General features: G+C 39.7%; 1 protein-coding gene across 2 annotated transcripts in view; it reads left to right on the top strand.

Moving 5' to 3' along the window:
- Positions 1–20302, top strand: part of Map4k3 (mitogen-activated protein kinase kinase kinase kinase 3) — a 149644-nt gene that overhangs the window by 98652 nt on the left and 30690 nt on the right. The window contains exons 13-16 of one of the 2 annotated variants that reach the window (XM_055618848.1): positions 5197–5275; positions 9633–9691; positions 10811–10873; positions 17636–17694. In XM_055618848.1, the coding sequence (XP_055474823.1) occupies positions 5197–5275; positions 9633–9691; positions 10811–10873; positions 17636–17694 (260 nt within the window). The remainder of the gene's footprint in view (positions 1–5196; positions 5276–9632; positions 9692–10810; positions 10874–17635; positions 17695–20302) is intronic. The other variant, XM_055618857.1, reaches the window with a different exon arrangement.

Below are 20302 nucleotides of genomic sequence, written 5' to 3'. Positions count from 1 at the left end.
AAAGTGTTCATCTAGGTTGCTAAGTCCTTAAATGAAAAGCACCTAGATGATGTCACTATAATCTCTAGTCTTCTTGAAAGAACCCTTGTACCAGGCTTTGTAAGATACTGGGAGTTGGTTAAGGTTCTGTTGATTTGTTAACAACTAAACCAGTGATTCTCTACTGTGGAAATAAAAACAAGCCAACGTGTGTTAGAGAGTAAATTTACCCTAACATGACAGGAACATTGGTATTTGTAGAAACTGTATCTGTTAGCATATTCCTAGCATAATATAGCTGTGTGCCTGAGCTCAGCTCGGTATACGTGGTACCCCAAAATTCTGTTATTGCCTTCAATTTGATTGCAAGGCACTCAAGAGGATGAGGTGACCTGAAAGAACAAGAATCCACACTATAGTCAGGTAGATGGGCAAATTGTCCTCGGGAGAACCCTTAGCTCACCATACTCATATACTGATAAATAGACTTGCTTTGATAAGCTCTAAAAAGGAGTTTGGAGGTATGAAAGTTAGGCATGAAGGATATTTGAGCAATACTTGCTTGTATTTCTCTGTTTTTTAGTGGAAAAGGCTGCAGCAGATTTTGTTTAGGTACACCTTTTCCTTCTGCCACAGAGAAAGCTGGTTGCACAGTTACTGGATTATGGAAGTATTCAGTTTTGAATGTTAATTTATATATAGCCCAGTGAGCATTATTGGGAAGCTACTATGGATGAAATACATTCCCTAATCTTTAAAAGCTCTGTTTGGAGAGTAAGAAATAAAACCTACCTTCTGTTAGAGAAATCAGAAACAGTCTACTAGAGAACTCAGAGACAGTTCCTGTGAGAGAATTCACAGACTATGCTACAGAGAAACTGACATTTTTGGGCACAGTATGGTCTGGAGGAGATGCAAGGAAGAACCAAAGATTAAAAACATCAAGACCATTTTAAGTTTTATTGATATTATTTTTAATTATGTGTATGTGTACATGTCTGCGTGGATATGTTCATGTGCATGTCAGTGCCTGCAGAAGCCAGAGGTGTCAAGTCCCCACGGAGCTGGAGTTACATGTGGTTGTTAGCCACCTGATGTGGGTGCTGGGAATGCACTCGGGTCCTCGGGAAGCACCACATGCCCGTGCTTTTAACCCCTGAGCCGTCTCCAGTCCCACTGAGACATTTAAAAAAAATGAGACTCCGCGCCAAAAACTAAATGCTTGAGTTCAGTGCTTATTCTTTACCCTTGAGTAATATCCATGTCCGATGACTACAATCACGGCAAGCTTATATATGATTAAGAGGACATAAGTGATCTAGCAAGATGCTTCCATGCATAAAAACGCTTGCCTCTCAAGCCTGACAACCAGACTTCCATCCTCAGAACCCACCTTGGAAAGAGAGACCTGACTCCCAAAAGTTTTCTTGTGTCCTCTACGTGCATTCAAACATACATCATACACACAACACACATGCATACACATACAACAATATTATTATTATTATTATTATTTAAAAGTAAAAAACATCTAACCATAAATGATTATTCTTCCATTTGATGGGTTCCTGTGACCAAGTATTTGAATAATGGATTTCTTTTTGTTAAATAACAGCATACATGATATAAAGATATTTAGAATAAACTTTTAAAGGAAGTTTAAAAGATTAATTAAATTATTTATTAAATTACTTTTGGATATTTACTATGATTGCCCATGTTCTAGTGTGCCATTGCTGTGACAAAAGTGACCAAAACCAACTTGGGAGGAGAGGGTTTATTTGGCTTGCAGTCAAAGACATGGTCGCTCACTGAGGGAAGCCAAAGCAGAACAGGAACCTGGAGGCAGGAGCTAAAGCAGACACCATGGAGAAACATTGCTTACTGTCTTACTCTTCATGGCGTTCTGCTTTATTATATCTGCCAGGATTACCTGCACAAAGGTAGCACCGCTCTCAATGCACTGGGCACTCTCATAGTAAATATATATATATATATATATATAATATGGGATATATATATATCCCATAGACTTGACTGCTAGCCAGTCTGATGGAAGCATTGACCCTTTTTGTTCAGACTGACCAAAAGCTAGCCAACATAACCATTTACCTTCTTTTAAAAAGGAAAGGAAGTTGAAAGAAAAGAAAGATTATGCTGTTTATATCTTGTAGCATTCCTAGAAAATTTAAGGGAGACCATTGCTGGGGCAGGTACAAGGTTTTTCTGTGGTAAGGTGTATGTGCCTGGTTATACTTTAAAAGATGAGGACCTGAAAATAATCTTAAGAGGACATCAGAGCATCAGAATTCACTTATTGGATCATTGACCTAAGATGAGTTGGCACACATTTTCCTAAAACTCCAGATGGCAGTGGATTTGACCTTGTGCAGAGTGGCCTATCAGTTCCAGGCTTTGCTGGTGAGCCAAAACAGACATGGGTTAACCAGGGAGAGGCTTGGTACTGCTCCAGGGAAGCCTCTTTACAGAAACAGATGCAGGGGTCATGATCAGGAGACATTAGTTTGCTGTGCGCAGCTGCAGTGTGAGCACAGGAAGTTTAACGTGTCCTCTTCCTTCTGGTTCCCAGGAGCATCCTTTAATCCCAGTTATGAAACCAGAATGTCCCCAGTAATGTCATATGTCTATTTATGTACACAATTTTCCTCTGGGCACAAACATTAGCTTTCTAAGGATGTTGGCACTTGTCTCTAATCCTAGCATTAACAAGATCAAAAGTTTAAAGCCAGTGTTTGCTGTATAATGAAATCCTATATGGCTTATGTTAACTAGCGTGTGATTATCATATTTCTATATGTTTTCTTCATGCAAGATAAACATTTTTATTTAGTTCATACTTTAAAGGGCCTATATTTGCATTTGTGTTATCTAATAATATAATAGTCATAGAACCTATGAATAATAACTTGAACCAACATGAAGTGACTTATAAAGAATAAGATTTTGTAGATATTTCAAGAAGCAATCTTTTTAAAAAAGTCAACCAAGCATGGTTGTGCAGACCTATAATCTCAACACTTAGGAGATACAGACAAAAAGATTAAGAATTCAAGGCTAGCCTCATCTGGAGAGTCTGAGCTACATTTAATCTTAAATTTCAAAGAAGCAGCTGGGCATGACGATACATGTCTGTAATGCCCGCACTCGATGTAGAGGTAAAATCCTCCAGCCCACAGAGGTGCTGTTAATTAAAAGGAAGGGGTTGCGCAGATGACACAGTGCTTAAGAGTGAGAGCTGTTGCCTGAGGACCCAAGGTTAGTTCTTGGAACACAATGTTGGCAGGAGAGAACTGACTCCCTCAAGCTGTCCTTTGACCTCCACATGTGTGCCAGGCCGTGTATGTGCACACATTCATATACATAGCTATTAAATGGATAACTGTGATTGTTTATTTTATTTACAATTCTCAATAAATCTAATAAGTGACATATTTTCATTTCTCAGGTCTTTTAGAAAGCAAGGAATGCATGGAAAGTATTGTTCAAAAAGAAAGTTCAAAGTTATTCATTATTGTTTGTTTCTTTAGATGCCATATTAGGATGGTTCTTACTTCATTGCTGGTTTTGTAAATTACTGTTTTCTCTGCACTTAGAAACTTATCACAGCAGATTTCTATGGCTCGTGCACCTTAAATTTATTGAGAACAATTCGTGTTTGAAAGGTCAAACCTAAATTTTGTTTATTTTTTGAGAATGTGTTTCTGTGGCCTTTCTCCCTCCAGAGCCCCCTCCCTCTGCCCCAGATTCTGAACCCTTTTCTGCCTGTTCGATCTCTTCCTTTTGGCCACATTAACGTAGATTGTGTCCAGTGTGATCTCACTTGCTTTACTTCAGGGTCGGTGTCATGACAGCCCTTTCTGCCAGTGTGCGTTTTTTCTGTACAACATCTTACTCCAGACATGTGGGTGGAAGACTCCATTCAGTCTTGGGTCCCCCTCTGTTCTCATTCTGGGAATAGTATGGCCTCTGGACCATACTATTCATTGTCTAGTCTTCTGGGAATCTGATTCCTGACCTGCTGGAGATTTCATTCCCAAAGAGCTTCCTTAAGCCATAAGTTTCAGTCATTCTTTGATATTTTGAGCCCATGGCAGCCCTCACACTGAGGGCAAGCTTTCCGAAAGCAGTTTCTGTAAACAGCTCCTTTACAGATTACACATTCTCATTGACTTACCTTTTGCTAGCAGAAATGACAATGGTGTATCTAAATACCAGAGAGAGAACAATGGAATGAAGAACCTGCTTTTAATGAATTTGGAGCAGGGCGTCTGAAAAGCAAATGCTGGGGTTGACATAATTACACAGTTTTGAACAGTTTTGCTTCAGTCAGTCCAACTCCTATGTGGCAAAAAAATGAAACTTGCCATTATCTCCTACCATCTGCAAGTCAATGTGTAGTTAATGTGCTTACAAAGATCTGTGAGTCAAAGAATAAGCTGTAACAGCCACCTGAGGGCTGGCTAGATGGCTCAGGTGTTTTCTTTTTAGCCTGACAACCCGAGTTCCATCCCTGGGACCCATGTGGTGGGAAGAGAGGACCAACTCTCCCAGGTTGACCTCTGACTGCCCCACACATGCGTACACAAACATAAATAACTAAAATGAAATTTTAAATGAATAAAAGCTGCCTGCGCGCCATCATGAAATTCTGTCTACAGATCTTCATAGGGCTGTCTTTTCTCTGCATAATGTTTTTTATTTTTCTTTTCATTCTTTCACTTGGAGACGGTCTCATTATAATGCTCAGGCTGGCCTTCATCTCCTGCTGTCAATTCTTCTCCCCACACCTCTGCTTGAGTACCTGAGCCTGTAGGTGTGCCCTACTGCTTCTGGCTTTTCTGGATGACTATCAAGGGTTCATTCTTATGAAATGGATCTGTGGGTGTCTAATGTGCTACAAATAAACAGATACATGATTTAATTCTTTGTGTGTTTCACCCAGTCACAGAAGCATGTTCTACCAGAATGAAAACAATTTGCTTTTTTGTGAACAACTTAAAATATTAAAATATTCTTATTTTATTCTTATTTTTGAACTGGAACTGTAATTACCTTTTCAAAATATGAAAATTTGCTTAACTCTGATTTTTGTAAAATGAAACATTTCATTTATCCTTGAATAATTTTGTGGATAAAACTATGACTTTATTATTAAGTGTTACATATCGATAATTTTGGTTTTTTTTTTTTTTGAAGCCTCTTGTTGCTGTACCACATAGAATTCCTTCAACGAGTAGAAATGTGAGAGAAGAGAAAACGCGCTCAGAGATAAACTGTGAGTACAGACTCCGCCACTGACAAATCAGTGGCAAAGGTGAAAATTTAAACTATAGTTTAGTTGAAATTATTTTTTTATTTTCTTTAAGGTATTTGTTTTCTTTGTCAACACTGTTAGATGTAAAGTGAGAGCTATACGAATTTCATTCCCTTTGTTCCTCTGTAACTTTCAGTGACAAGAAAGGAAATATATATGTCACATTTGAAAGGAAAGGTAAAGCATCAGAACTAGGGAAGATAGATGTCATCAAGGGAATGAATGCACATTAGCTCCTAAGTTTCTATAAGTCACCTAGAGAGACTTTTAAGTGTGGGAATGAGGGTCTTTTGACAAGCTCCCAGCATGTGTATGCTGCTGTGCTGATGGGCCACACTGTGCGTGAACTTAAGAGTGAAGTCTGCAAACATGTTTGCAAATGTGTGTGTGTGTGTGTGTGTGTGTGTGTGTGTGTGTGTGTGCATGTATGTATGTATATGTTGCAGGAAACTAGACACCTATAGCCTGACTTTTCTGAGGCTTTTGTGTGTACTCTTTATGGGTAGAGACAGATAATAAGCACTGTATTCGTATGTTGAGGGAACACCAGGCTGAATGAAGGCTGTGTGTTGAAGGCTCTGCTTTTGGTAGCTTATGGGTTTGTATTTGAAGCTTTCAAGTCTTGCTTATTATTTTAACGAATATTTCAGGTGTATCTTCATAGGGTTTCTCCTGTTGTGATAAAACACCATGACAAAAGCAACTTGGAGAGGAAAGGGTTTATTTCATCTTAGAGCCGTGGGCCATCATCTAGGGAAGGTGCTTGACAGGAACTCAGGGTAGTGCAGGAGCTGATGCAGAGGTCATGGAGGGGTGCTGTTTACTGGCTTGCTCCTCCTGGCTTGCCCAACCTGCTTTCTTTGCACCCAGGACCACCTGCCCACTGTAGCACCACCTATGTGACCCTGACCCCCCCCCCCAATCAATCTCAGTCATGAAAGTTCACACGCTTGCCCACATGACAGTCTGGTGAGGGAGTTCCCTCCTTTCAGGTGACTCCAGCTTGTTCAAGTTGGCAAAAAAGAAAAACTAGTGCAGGGCATTTTATGATTACATGTGAAATTTGCTATATGGAAGATGTTCCACGATGGCACCTATAAAGACTATATTCTCCATAATGTTGTAAAAGCTGTTGTAAAAGCTTTCTGGTTTGCAGAAAGGCTGTCTGTTGACCTTTTGTATTTAGGAAGCTCCTCTGCCTTCAGCTGAATGTGATAATCAGAAACTCATCACCTTCCCAGATGCTTCATAGCCCCCACATTGTAGGATTTGTTTTGACCCGCAGTGGCTTTTGAAGGGTCAGCAAGTGATAATGTTGGAGCTGTCTCAGAGAAGTTCCCCTGGAGAGTAAGATGCGAACTTGCAGAGGATGGCTTGTGTAAGTGCAAGGAAGTGGTAGAATAAACAGGTGCATCCTGATAGATGGTTACAGACAGACCCCTGGCGTTATTCAGAGTACAGTGTTAGACACTGGGATGGTTAACAGTCGTTTAAACAATAACTGGAAGAGACTGGCAGTGGTAAGCCACAACGTCAAAACAGGAGAGTGTGTCAGCATCACATGCGAAGAACGAGTCTCTGCAGACTTTCTCCTCCTCCCAGGAGTGCATTCCTGTCCACACAGTGTAGGAATAGGGGAAGATGCTGAATAACACTCTTAATGCCTTGCTGAAAGTTATTTGTAAACTCTAATATGAGGTTGTGTGCAAGCAGTGATAAAGGACCTATTCGTGAACAGTTTACCTCTCCAGACCATCCTTTGACATCTGAGCCATTAACAACTACCAGTACATGCATACTCACACATGCTCACACATAGCTAGGATATGTAGACCTGCTTCTCAGCACTTTAAAACTTAGGCTTTTTATTGTCAAATATTCAAATCTCTTGCTTTAGTTTATACTAAAAAGTTTTAAAAGATTTATTTTTATTTTCTGTGTATGGGTGTTTACCTGAATGTGAGTCATATGCAGTGTCCATGGAGGCCAGAAGAGGGCATCAAATCTCCTGGAACTGTTGTTAACAGATGATCATGAGCCACCATGTAGGTGCTAGGTCCTCTGGAAGAGGAACCCATGCTCTTAATGACTAAGTTATGAGAAGTTAAATCAAATCTTCTTTTTTTTTTATGTTCTAATGCATGGTGTATATTAAAACATCAAAGAATAAGGGTTTTGCAGTACAGTTCAGTTGACTCTAAAACATACATTGTCTCACAAACACCAGCATTTGTCTTAGTCACTGGTCTATTGCTGTGAAGAGACACCATGGCCACAGTAAATTTCAGAATAGAGTATGTAGTTGGGGACTTGCTTACTGTCTTAGTCACTGTTCTGTTGCTATGAAGACATATCAAGACCTAAACAACTTTCACAAAAGAAACATTCACTTGGGGGTTTCCTTAGAGTTTTAGAGGGTCAGCCCATTACCATCACAGCAGGAAGCATTGATGGCATCATGTACTAGAGAAGTAGCTGAGAGCTACATCCTGATCCTCAGGCGGCAGGAAGAAATGGGCCTAGCATGGGTTTTTGAAACCTCAGAGCCCATCCCCAGTGACACACTTCCTCCAGTAAGGCCACAACCTCTTAATTGTTCTCAAGGAGTGTACTCCCTGGTGACTAAGCATTCAGATATATGAGCCTATGGGGCCATTCATGCTCAAACCACCACATTTACAGTTTCAGAAGGTCAGTCATGATGTAGTGGGGAGCACAGTGGCACACGATGCTGAAGCAGTAACCGAGCTCTGCACCCTGATCCACAGGCCAGCAGACAGCCTGGTTCTAGCGTGGACTTTTGAAACCTGAAAGCCCCCTCCCAGTGACACACTTCCTTTAGTGAGGCCACATCTACTAATCCTCCAATCCTTTCAGACAGTTCCACTACCTGTGACTAGGAATTCAAATATATGAGCCTATGGGGGACATTCTTATTCAAACCACCACATTCCACTGCCTGGACCCCAGAGGCTTGTAGCCATATCAGAATGCAAAAAAGAATTACATCCAACTTCAAAGTTCCTGTAGGCTAACACAGTCTCAACACTGTTTAAAAGTTAGAAGTCTCTTTGAAGACTCATGGGAATCTCTTAACTGTAAACCTCTGTGAAATCAAAATCAAAAAGCAGATTTCATACTTCCAACATAAAATGGCACAGAATGTACATTACTGTTTCAAATGGAGAAAAGGGAGCATAGTGAGGAAATACTGGACCAAAACCCAGCAGGGCAAACTAGAAACTCTGCATCTCCATGTCTGATGTCAAGTCACCTTCAGACATCCAACTCCTTTCAGCTCTGTTGACTACAACACATGGGCTCTCTCTTGGTCTCGTTCCATGCACAGTCTTGAGCCTTTCTTGTCAGGCATCCCAAGATTCTGGCATCTCTAACCTCTTAGGATCTCACAGTCCAGGCCTCATCTTCACAGCTTCACAAAAGGCCTCTCTAGGCTTCCATGGCCTCAAGGGCTTTCTTTAGCCACAGCTGGTGATCCTAAAACTCCTTGTATCCTTGACTGTAAAGCTGGAACCATGTGGCTGAAGCAGCCAAGTTTTGCTGCTCGGTGGGGCCTCAACAAGGACACACTTACTCCAGCAAGGCCATACCTCCTAATCCTTTTAATCCTTTCAAACAGTTTCACCCCTGGTGACTAAGCATTGAGGGTCAATTTTCTTCAAACTGCCACAGTGTTTCTGGCTCAGGGCCTGCCTTTGGTAAAATAGCTGTCGTGTTACCAGAACTGCGGCCCATGGAAGGCCAGGCAAGGCTGCATGGCTGCTTCCGCACTCGATTACGGGACTGTTAGCTAAAGGCTGCTTCCCTTAGGGCAGCTCACAGGAGTTTCCTCCAAACTAGATCATCTAACAGAAAGACAGAAACTTACCATGGAGGTCAGCCATTGGTTATGCCATGCTTACTTTGTCATCCCCACACTCTGATCTAGTACAGGAGAGGACTACACAGCCTTTTTGGTGCTAAAATCACTGTGGCCATCTTGACTCACTCCCACGGGCACCAGCTGATGTCCACCTGCCCAGAGACCGAGTTCAAAGATCTCTTATGCTGGACCACAGCACATGAGCAACTTAGATTCAGGATAGAACAATTGCCTGTTATGATAAAGGCCCTGTTTCAACCCCAGCACTGCTTGCATGAGTTAAATATCACATCACTTCATAGTTACAGGAAATTCCTGTGTTCAAGGGTAGCCTGGGCTAAAATAATGAGACACTGTCTCAAACAAAAACAAAACAAACAAAAACAAGAGGAAGGAAACATCCCATATACTGATACGACTTCTTTTTCTTTTTAGTTGGCCAGGTAAAATTTGATCCTCCCTTACGGAAGGAAACAGAGCCACATCATGAACTTGTAAGTACCTGTTCTTGGAATGTTAGCCTCTGAACATACATCTTAAATTTGCCTTTATGATACATTAGCACTGGCTAGCTAGTACTTAATATTTTCAAAAGTATTTGGAGAAAAAAAATGATAATTCTAATACTGAATAAATAAATCTGTGTTGCTGAAATTAAGTATTTTCAAAATTATTTGAAGCGATAAGTTTCACCATTCTCTGATGAAGTGTTTTAAATGCTGGCTTTTACCTAGTTTTTATTTCATATTTGGTTTTGAGGGTTTTTTTTTTTTTTTTTGTATCCGCTAGGAAAGTGCTGCGGTCTCTAAAGATGACAGCAGTGTCTGGTGTGTTTAGAGTATTAACACTGAGAGCAGGTATGGAGAATAGGTCATCTGCCTCTAAACACATGAAACTTGCCAGTGTGAAAAAGCTTGAGGCTTCGTGGTAGTTTTTACGCATTACCGTCCATATGCAGGGTTCTGGTCCAGTTTAGAGGCAGACTGCTCTGCAAATATTTGAGGTGTTCATGCTTTATAGAAGAATAAAAAGGAAATTAAAAGACAATTTAATAAAATTGCTTTGCCAAGGCTGCAGATTATTAGCATGGTGGGTTTTCCTTTCCCATTTAATAAATTAGAAGAAAATCAGGCTTAATAAATACTGAAGGCTGATAGAGTAGGAGCTTTCTTATGAAGTTTAATGCAGATTTTCACCACTTGACTGGCACAGAGGAAGACATCAGCTTTCCTCATATGATTTCATTGTAGTAGACTGAAGGAGAAAATAGGAAAAGCTTGAAATGATCATATTTTAACATTAAAGCCTGCCATCCCTGTAGATTAATCTTCTTAATCGTAGAACGTTAAGAATGGAAAGCAGTCCTAATGTGTGAGTGCTAATTGTGTTTTGTTAAAGCAGTCTGCATAGTGGGTCTGTCCTAACTTAGTAACTGTTATCAAGCAGCTGCTGTGATGTTGTTTGTGTGGAAGCCACTTGCTATCATTTGTTGTTGAGTTTGCCTTAATACAGTTGTTAGCAGGACCCACCTCCCTTGTGAAAGTTTCCTTGGTGAGTGTGTGGCTGTCAGTCTAAGTGTCAATAACCTGGGTTTCTTGGTCTCTGCTAAACAGCCCGACAGTGATGCTTTTTTCGACAGTTCAGAAGAAATATACTACACTGCAAGATCTAATCTGGTATTTCTCATCTTCTGATTATCTTTTTCAGCATTGTTTTAGTCTTAACTCTCTTAAGTTCAGACATTTTGTCCAGTTTTATTGTTTTATAGACTAAAGGTTGTCAGTTAGCAAGCTTCCATATATTGAAGAATGCAGTAACTTTTTCCCATAACATATCAAATCTACTCAAGTGTAAAACTGCAGTGGTAAACAATTTTTCCTTTTATGAAAAACATTAGTATTTAAATTCCTTACACAAATGTGAATGTTTTTTTAGAAATAACATTTCATTGGTATTAAAAATACCAATTTTAGTAATGTATATGTTTAGATGAATGATAAACCATTGATATATAAATATACAATCATATTTATAACTTGATATTACATATATAATAGCATTATATATGTTATATAATATATAAATATACTGTGTATGTATTATATATATTGCATGCATCATATAATTTGAAGATGTAATTTATCCCTAAGTTAACAGTGGAGTCAGATGAAATCTTGCATTTGTCAGCATTACACAATGTCTACTTTTCTCATTAAAAAGATCTGGATTATACAGCATCTCTGAAGTTATACTATATTTCCATTGCGTGGAAACGTTTACTTAGTAAATATTAGATAGCTAATGCTTTCTAAAACATTACTAGGTACCTCCTTCTATTCGTATGGCTGGCTAGAACCCAAGTTATCCCAACATTTATTCCCAGATTCTGCTTTTCTGCCTGTCCAGTGGGATTTTCTTTCTCTTCCTCTCCAACTTGATAGGATACCTCTTTGAGTTCTAGTTAGTCTAAATATTTATATAAACGCTGAAATCCATGTCTTATAATACCTATATCAAATAATTCAGACGTTCTTTTAGAGAGAGAAGTTCTATCTTGTTAGATAAAACAATACTTTCAGATATAAGTTCGTAGCTGTGCAAAAAAGATAAGTTCAGTTACCAAAATGTGGCCAGCTGTCAACTGCTGACCAGTGGAGCCAATACAGGGGGTACCATGGAGGTCAGGAAACTAAAAACTGTTTGGGGCCAATGTGACTTAAGGAGGAGTTAAGGCTGGTATCAGTATCAGGCAAGGTCCATTGTTGACTCTCAGGGAAGGAAACAGGTGTGCCTGTATTTCTTGGAAGTCATTGTAGGGTCACTGGCACAGACTACAGTTTTAAGAGGTAAACAGCTGTAATTAAGACACTTCTGCTTTTACTAGAAATGGGAGTTAGTTAAAAGAGATGGAATTGAGCCACCAAAGAACAAATGATGAAGCTGTGAAGTTACATGTGTTGCCTACAGTTGGCCTCTGAAGAAGTGGGGGTCAGTACAGCTAGGTGTGGTGGCTTGTGATTATAATCCCCACACTTGGGAGACTAAGACAGGAAGTTCAAGGCCAACCTGAACTGTGTAATGAGTAGGGTGGCCTGAACCTCAGAGTGAGAACTTGTAATAAAGAAAAGAATGCAAAAACTGGTTAAGTCACAGAAGCAGCATTAGAGGGAGGGAGGAGGTCATAGGGTAACCAAGTGAGTTAACAGATGTGGCTCCAAGCAGAAAGCATATGTCACAGGCTGCTAAATTGGGAAGGATGAGAATTCTCAGTTAACCTGAGGTAGAAATTTAAAAAAAAAAAAAAAAGTAATTTCTGGGTCATAATTTTCTTCAGAATTAGAAATGCAGACCAGAATGACAAGTGGTGAATGTTGCAGAGAAAATAGGCCACAGACTCAGAAATTGAAGCCAACCCCATTATTTACTAATTCCCTCCATGCAGAAAGAGTGACAGAGCAGAAATATCAGAGGTAGAATTAGAAACATTCTTGACCTTGTGGAACCAGTCCCCAAACCTGACAGTGTTGCCACATCCCTGGCTCCTTTCCCGAGGCCTGCTGAGGCGCTCACTCCATCCCTGTCTTGATGAGCAGGGAGGATGTGTGGAAGAGGAAGGCATTGAGGCCTTGGCACATGAGACTGTGCGGCCTCATTTTCCTTGCTTAGAAGTGCAGCATGCAAAAGGCAAAGAGACTGAGCGTTGCATGTCGTTCCCTTAGCTAAGCATGCAGTTGGCGGTGGTGGCCTCAGCCCCTGAGCTGTGCTGCCTCTACCCACAAACATCATCTGTTTGGTTGGTTGTGTTGTTTTGCTTGCTTTGAAGTAATGGGTTCTCCCTCCTATCAACATTATATCTCATAGTTTGTTTGTTTTTTTTTAAACTGTGGCAAAATATACATAGTACAAAATGTCGTATTTACTCTTTTTTTAAAGTGTAGACAAAGAAGACTCACTGCACACCAGTCACTACTCACATCTGTAGAACATTTCGTCTTCCCAAACTGGACATCCATGCCCTTTCAGTAGCTCCCATTCTCTCTCACTGGCCTTAGTGACCACCAGTCTGCTTTGTCTCTATGGGTGTGACTATTTTAGGGACCATGGAGAAGTGGAGTCCTAACTGCTTGTCCTCTCCCAACTGGCTCACATCACTCAATACAGTGTTCCAGCATCTTCAGGGTTCCCTCTCATTACATCATATGTCAGAATTTTCTTTTTCATACAGGAAAAAAAAATCTATTTGTGTAAATGCCACATTATACTTATTTATTCATCTGTTGATGGACACCTGTTGCTGTTACCTTGTGGTAACTGTGGATAGTACAGATCTACAAATGTCGGTTTGCATCCCTGCTGTTGTATACACAGAAGTAGAACTGCAGGCATGAATGGCAATTCTGTCTAAGTGTTTTAGAAGCTGCCATGTTTTCCACAACAGTTACTCCATGTACATATACACCTGTAGACAGGGTTCTGGTTTCCACCCACCATCACTTAATTTTCTCTTTTTTGTTTTTCTTTTTTTTTTTTTGTTTTGTTTTGTTTTGTTTTTTTCAGTTGTGGTGATAGTTGTCCTAGTGAGTGTGAAGCATCCATCCACTTCAGCTCCCATAAATGCTTGTTGCAGGGGCCACACACCTACAATCTCAGCAGTTGGGAGGTGGAGGCAGGAGGATCATCAGGGTACCAGGTCATCCCTAGCTACACAGAGCTTTTAGAGCCACCCTGGGCTATATGAGACTTTGACTCAAAAAATGAAAACCTTATTGCTACTTACCAAACACTTAATGAGCCCAAACTGCCTCTCATCTTAGTGGGCAGCTGACACCAGGACGAGGGCACAGAATTTGAAGAACCCAAAAAGAGATGCCTTTACTGAATTTTGAAAACTGCTGACATTACTAACACTCATTGAAGCAATGATTGAATAGTAAGAATTTTGTCCGTAGTCATAAAATGGATCTGTCTGATCTACAAAAATAAGTAGCTTTAGTTAAAAGATTAGATTCCAGGTCTGTGGAGCTGAACGCTGTCTGGCTTAGTAACTTTTGATAATGCATTTAAAGTTAATGTTAAAATGCTGGTTTGTGTTTTTTTAGATTTATCTGTTTATTGCTTTGTTCTGTTTCATCTTTTTATCTTGTTTTGAGATAAGATCTCTATATAGAGAGTTAGGTTAGCCTGGAACTCAAGATACACCTGCCTCAACCTCCCAGGTGTTAAGATTGCAGGTGCCATGCTGGCTAAAACCCCATGCTAGCAGAGGGCACAGAGTAGTAAGGCCTGTCTGCCCTAGCAGTAGTCTCTCTAAGCGTCAGCACGGAAGTCACGTTCTTAGATACTTCAGTCTTCATCACTCAGTGGGCTCAGTCATCACTCACCATGTTCCAGCGTAGCCTGCTTCTCTGACTTTCAAAGACACCTGTTTTGTATTATGTTGTTTTCACTCCCAGTTTATTTCTGCACATCATCTTCCATATTAAAATGGATTGCACTAACCATTCTTCCCTGCCATAATTTTCTCATTTTTCCGATGAGGAAAAATATTCTCTCCTGCTCTTTTCTTTTTTTTTTTTTTATTTTTTATTTTTTATTTTTTGGAGGAGAGAGAGAGTGAGTGAGTGAATGTCCATGTGTTCGTGTATGTTTGTATTCAATGGTCTCAGCTCTGTTGACTTCCTGCTGTTTTCCCATCTGGTATAGACTGCAGTCTTCCAAGGTGACATAACATAAATAAACTACAGTAAGACTTTCTTGAGTATGTGTGTCCCTCTTTTCTAGCACTTCATAATGAAGTCTTTGTCCTTTCCTAGTTCTTTCTTGCTGTTTTCTTAGAATTTCCACCCTAAATGTAGAAATAGCCTCCCTTGCCCCTCAGTGAAAGGAACCCCTGAAATTAGAATACTTTCACCCGTAAAGTTCTATAGTATATCCTAGGACAACTGTGTCAAACTATTGTTTGAGCCCCCAGGTTGAGTGTTTCTTAGGTTATTGCATGTTTTCAGTACATGTTAATACTGCTTTGACATCACGTTATCATTCAATAACTGTTTAATGCTAATTTTTTGATGTGTCCATGCTCAAGTGCATTCTGATTTAGCTTATCAAAGATAGCCAAATGATGCCATCATCTTGGTTATTTTGAGTGCCTTCTGATCATAATTTTGATAGCATTTTTCTAATATAGAATGGCTTCAAAATCCTTTTTAAAAAATCTATTATTACTGTGTAGTGCATGATGTCTGTGGGGGACACACCATGTTGAGGGTGGAAGGCAGAGGATAGCCTTTAGGCGTCATTTCTCTCCTGCTGCCATGTTGGTTCTGGGAATTGAACTCATATAGTCAGGCTTGGTGCCAAGAATCTTAACTCACTGAGCCATCTTGATGGCCCGCGTGGTTGCTACAGCATAACTTGATTTCAGGAGAGAATAATTACTGAAGAATAATCCCTTTCCATTTTAGCTTTCTTGTTGGGTTAGCCATCGGACTTGCATGTACCTACAACTTCCGTACTCCATTGGTCTGGATGTATATACTTGAGTCTATACTTGAATTTCTATTTAAATATCCCTTTAGTTATTTTGAGTAATTCTCTTTCTCTTCATCACTATACTCCTGCCCTTGATAAAGTTTCATTTTCTGGTCATTACTGCCAACCAATTTTGATTGTCATCTCTCAGCTAAGTGGCTATTGCTACACATCAACAGAAGCCATGCCCTCTCTGTATATATACATGCTTTTGAAGCTGTTGTTTAAGTGAAACGTTTATGAGTTCTATTGACTATAGCTGTCGCTGCTCTGGTTAGAGGGCTTGGTCATGTATACCTGAAGACAAGTTTGAACGTCGAAGTATCCACAGAGATGAGTACATTGTTGGCTGAATTCTAGTGCATAAAGTATAAAGTCCTGACCACTAAAATTTAAAGTGAAATAGTCGTGGCAGGCTTGTGACTTGGTGACATGGAATTATTAAGATATGTCGTCATAAGTTAAAGAGAATAGGTATCCTTTTTCATTAGAATTTCCTATGATAACCACTGTGACAGTTGTCCAATCTTTTTCATTTATGCTGTCACTGATAAAAGCAGTTAGTATATGCACTGCTGAAGCCAAATATTAAAGAGGACAAAATTTGAGCCTTATACTTTGGTTTTCAGCAGATATTTTTTCAGACAGGTCTTGGAGTGTATTGTACAGTGTATTCTATGGAGCTGTATTCTGATCTTAGACTTAACAGATTCCAGACTTGGGATGTTTGTGCTTCTGTACACTGGTGAAGTGTCTGTCTGCTTCCAGGAAATGATACAGGTGGCATTTGAACATGCATTTATGATGCAGAGCACAGTCCGTGTGTCAGGTGCTGTGCTAGACCACAGCTGGAAGGATGGAAGACAGGTTTGGCCTTTTCTGCTGTGTTTAAGGAATTGGTGGCCCCACTACTGTTTTAAGAGCCTTTTAGACAGGTAAATTTCAGTGTAAGTTCTAGAGAACATGTGTGTGGTAAACTCTGGAAACAGTAGAGCCATCCCTGATTTCGAAGTTGTTCCAAAGTGACTTCTATAGAGCCCCAGTCATACATCTGATGTCACCTTGTGAGAAGGAAGCATGTCCTGCTGTGTTCTAACAGAAGACAATCCCTAAGATCAATCATCAGAGTACAGAGGAGAAAGGCAGTTTGGTTCTTTCTATGGTTGTTGGATAGTACATTTTTCTCAAGAAGGTATTTTGCGTATTCTCCTGAATGTTAGTTCTTAGCGCTCAGCAGCCTTCAGCATTCAGTCATATGTTTTCACAGTCAAGGAACTCTCAGTAGTCATTTACACTTTTCTGTTTTAACGATTAAAGTCTTCCTAACCGTCCTTCAGTGCAGTTCCCAGGCCTGTCCTAGCTCACATGCATACCTCACGACTGCAGTAGAGCCAGCTTTCTGTCTGAAACACTAATCCCCTGCATGAAACAGCAGTAGAAATATGGGAATGTGTATATGCACACAGCCGCTCCAGGTGCTGCAGACAACACCAAACCAAGATAGGCTGTCGCTTATTCTTTTGTTTTTATTTGTTTGTTTGGTTGGTTTTTGTTTGTTTGTTTGTTTGTTTTGTTTTGTTTTGCTTTGTTGTAGCTTAACAGTTCTTTATTTGAGCTTTTTTCTTTCTACAAGCTAATTTTTACAAATACTAATCACAATAACAATAACCACAAATGAAACTTGTAGATGTCATTTGGGAAAATTCCCAAAGAAATACTCAAGTATAAAAATCAGAACTACAGCCTCAGATCTTGTATTGTTGAAAGTGCCACCATGCCTTCTTTTTTAAGAGTATATAGCAATACAGATTTATTTGGCGCTTGGGGCTTTGCTTTTTAAAGTAATATATATTAATGTATAGTGATTGATATACTGTTGTGCTAAATATTTTGCTTTATGCCATCAGGATCTACACTTAGAATACGGACAAGGACATCAAAGTAATTACTTTTTAGGTGGAAACAAGTAAGTAAAGTTCTTTTGAAATTTAAATTCAAAGTAGTTGTCTTTAATATTGTTACATTTTGTATTTAATATTTAAGGTGGTAAATTGAATTGGGCTGGTAGATATTGCACAGTGTGCGCCTGAGTGTCCCGTGCTCTCCCCACTGGCCGTCTATCGTCACTGATTGTCATCTGGGAGGATCAGCGTGAACGCTTCATGTTAACCTAACTGCAGATCTTTTCTTGTTACAGTATAGTCCAGCTGTGCTGAGCTTGCGCTTTAGCTGATCTCCTCCTAAAATTGACCTGTTTACGCTCTGTAAGACTCGCTCTCCCAGCTGTGCTAGCCACTGAAAATGCTAGGTCGTCCATGCTGCTTAGAAATCCCAGGCTTCATTTTAGCTGTGCTGGGCTTTTAAAGAATACTAGTAGTGGACTGGGAGAAGAGCATGGGTGGGGAAGAGAGAGGATGAGATTGGGAGGGAGGAGGGAAAGAGAGGTACAGGGGGGATACAAAGTGAATAAACTGTAATTAATAAAAATAATTAAATAATTTTAAAAAAGAAAAAAGAATACTAGTAGTAAGAATAGACATGGATTTCTGAAAGCTATTTCATGCAAGAAATAAATTTAGCATCTAGTAATGCCTCCTCTGTATCAGGCACCATCCAGCCGGTAAAAGCATGTATAAGTTCGTCATAAGCCAGGGTTGAGAATCCAAGACTGCCCGTCCTAGCTTCTTAATTTCTGATTTCGGAGGTGAATTTTCACTCTAAAAGCCAATTTGTAAGGGAGTGTTTACATTACCGAAATATTCTGGGGATGTATATATGTCTAAATTAAATTAGAACGTAAATTTCACTCTTGATTACATTAGAGATCTAGACATCTGCTCTCATACTTTAAGTTAGGCTGCTGAGAGATGATTAATGACACTTCAGTACTGTAAACCTTGTCTTCTCTATAATCTAAACACTTCATGTTTTCACTTAAAAACAGTTTCTAGCACAAAGAAAAGGCTTTTAGTGAAAAGCTAAAGAAGTGTGCTAATTTTGTTTAATCTGAGTTTCAGTTAAATATAAAAGAAGTTGTCATTATTTATTAGTTTCTGTCTTTTTCTTTTATCTTTTTGTTGTTTGTTTATTCGTTTGTATATTTTGAGATAAGGCCTCACTATGTAGCCCTGGCTGGCCTCAAATTTGGAGAGCTCTTTCTGCCTCTGCCTCCCAAGTACCGGAATTAAAGTTGTATACCGTCCAGTAGATTTTATCTTTCTTGAAGTGGAAGATAAGTACAGAATCCCCGGCTATAAAATGTAGTTTTACCTGAGCAGTAATTAACTGATACTTAAATTGTCCTGATTTTAGTGGATAGCAAAGAATAGATTGTGTGTCACTGTGGGTTAGTGGATTTTAAAGATTGGTTGATTTTATTTTTTTTTTTTTTTCTAAAAATGATGCTATTGATTTTCAAGGACCTTCTTTTTGTTTTTCTATTTTTCTTTTTGGGTTTTTTGTTTGTTTGTTTGTTTGTTTTTATTTCTGGTTTTGTTTTGGATTTTGGTTTCTTGAGACAGGGTTTCTCTGTGTAGCCCTGATTGTACTGAACTCACTTTGTAGATGAGGCTGGTCTCTAACTCACAGAGATCCACCTGCCTCTGCCTCCCTAAGTGTTGAGATTATAGGTGTGTGCCACCTTGCCAAGCTTCAAGGACCTTGTTACAACCAAATTTTCATGTATTTAATAGGCCGAATAATTTGGTGACCATATACTACTTCCCTTTCATTTAAAATGGGTGTGCTTGCAAAATAATACAACCACGAATGTTTTTCCAGAGTTCCTGCTTCCAGCTGTCTCATTTTTTATTGCTAGACATTTTCTGAGTGTGTGTAGCTACATTGGATAGGTCAAATGTTAATAATTTTCCCGCCCTTCATTTCTTGATGAATTGGATTTGTGCTTAAGGAACTGTATTCTATATAACAAGTCATTGGCAAGGTAGGTTGGCCAAAAGTCTTAGCTCTGGCTGTGTTTCGTGTGTAGGTGTATACATACATGTCATGTGAACATGGATGGAGCACTTCTCTTACTGTATTGATATGTCTGCTTTATTCTTGTGACTAGACAGTGCTTTAAAACTCAGGATTCCCTGCTTTCTCTGAATGTGAAGGTAGAAAGATTCCATTGATGGGTGTCTGCCTGTCTCAGATCTTACAGGAACCTGCTCTGAGTCAGCCTGGCAACTGTGTAAGCCTGGTAGCTGCCGCATGACTCCCTTTGCTAATTCAGGTGTGCTGAGTGCTTGACGGTGGCGCCAGACTTTTCCCACCCCAGTGTCCCTGCCTTGTCACTTAAATCTGTGTTCAGACATTGTTCTAGTGTAGAATTTATCACCAGATTTTCCATCATTTCAATATAGTCATTCAGTTCTATTACCAAAAATTCTTTAACAGCCAAGGTCAAGTGGGTGTTAGAAGGTGGCTTTGTTGTCCTGTGGCACTGAGCCTTGGGAATAACTCCACATGTTGTCCAGTCCTCTCTGCTGTAGGAACTGTAATGGATCATTCAGCAAGCTGAGTTTTATCTCGTTTTCTCTATCATGAAGCCACAAGAGTCAGCCACATGTCCT

The sequence above is a fragment of the Psammomys obesus genome, unplaced genomic scaffold, assembly GCF_907164565.1.
Source record: "Psammomys obesus unplaced genomic scaffold, mPsaObe1.curated_primary_1811, whole genome shotgun sequence".
NCBI classification, from domain to species: Eukaryota; Metazoa; Chordata; class Mammalia; order Rodentia; family Muridae; genus Psammomys; species Psammomys obesus.
Note: the sequence above shows the minus strand (reverse complement) of the source record. Positions and strands in the feature narration are given on the sequence as shown.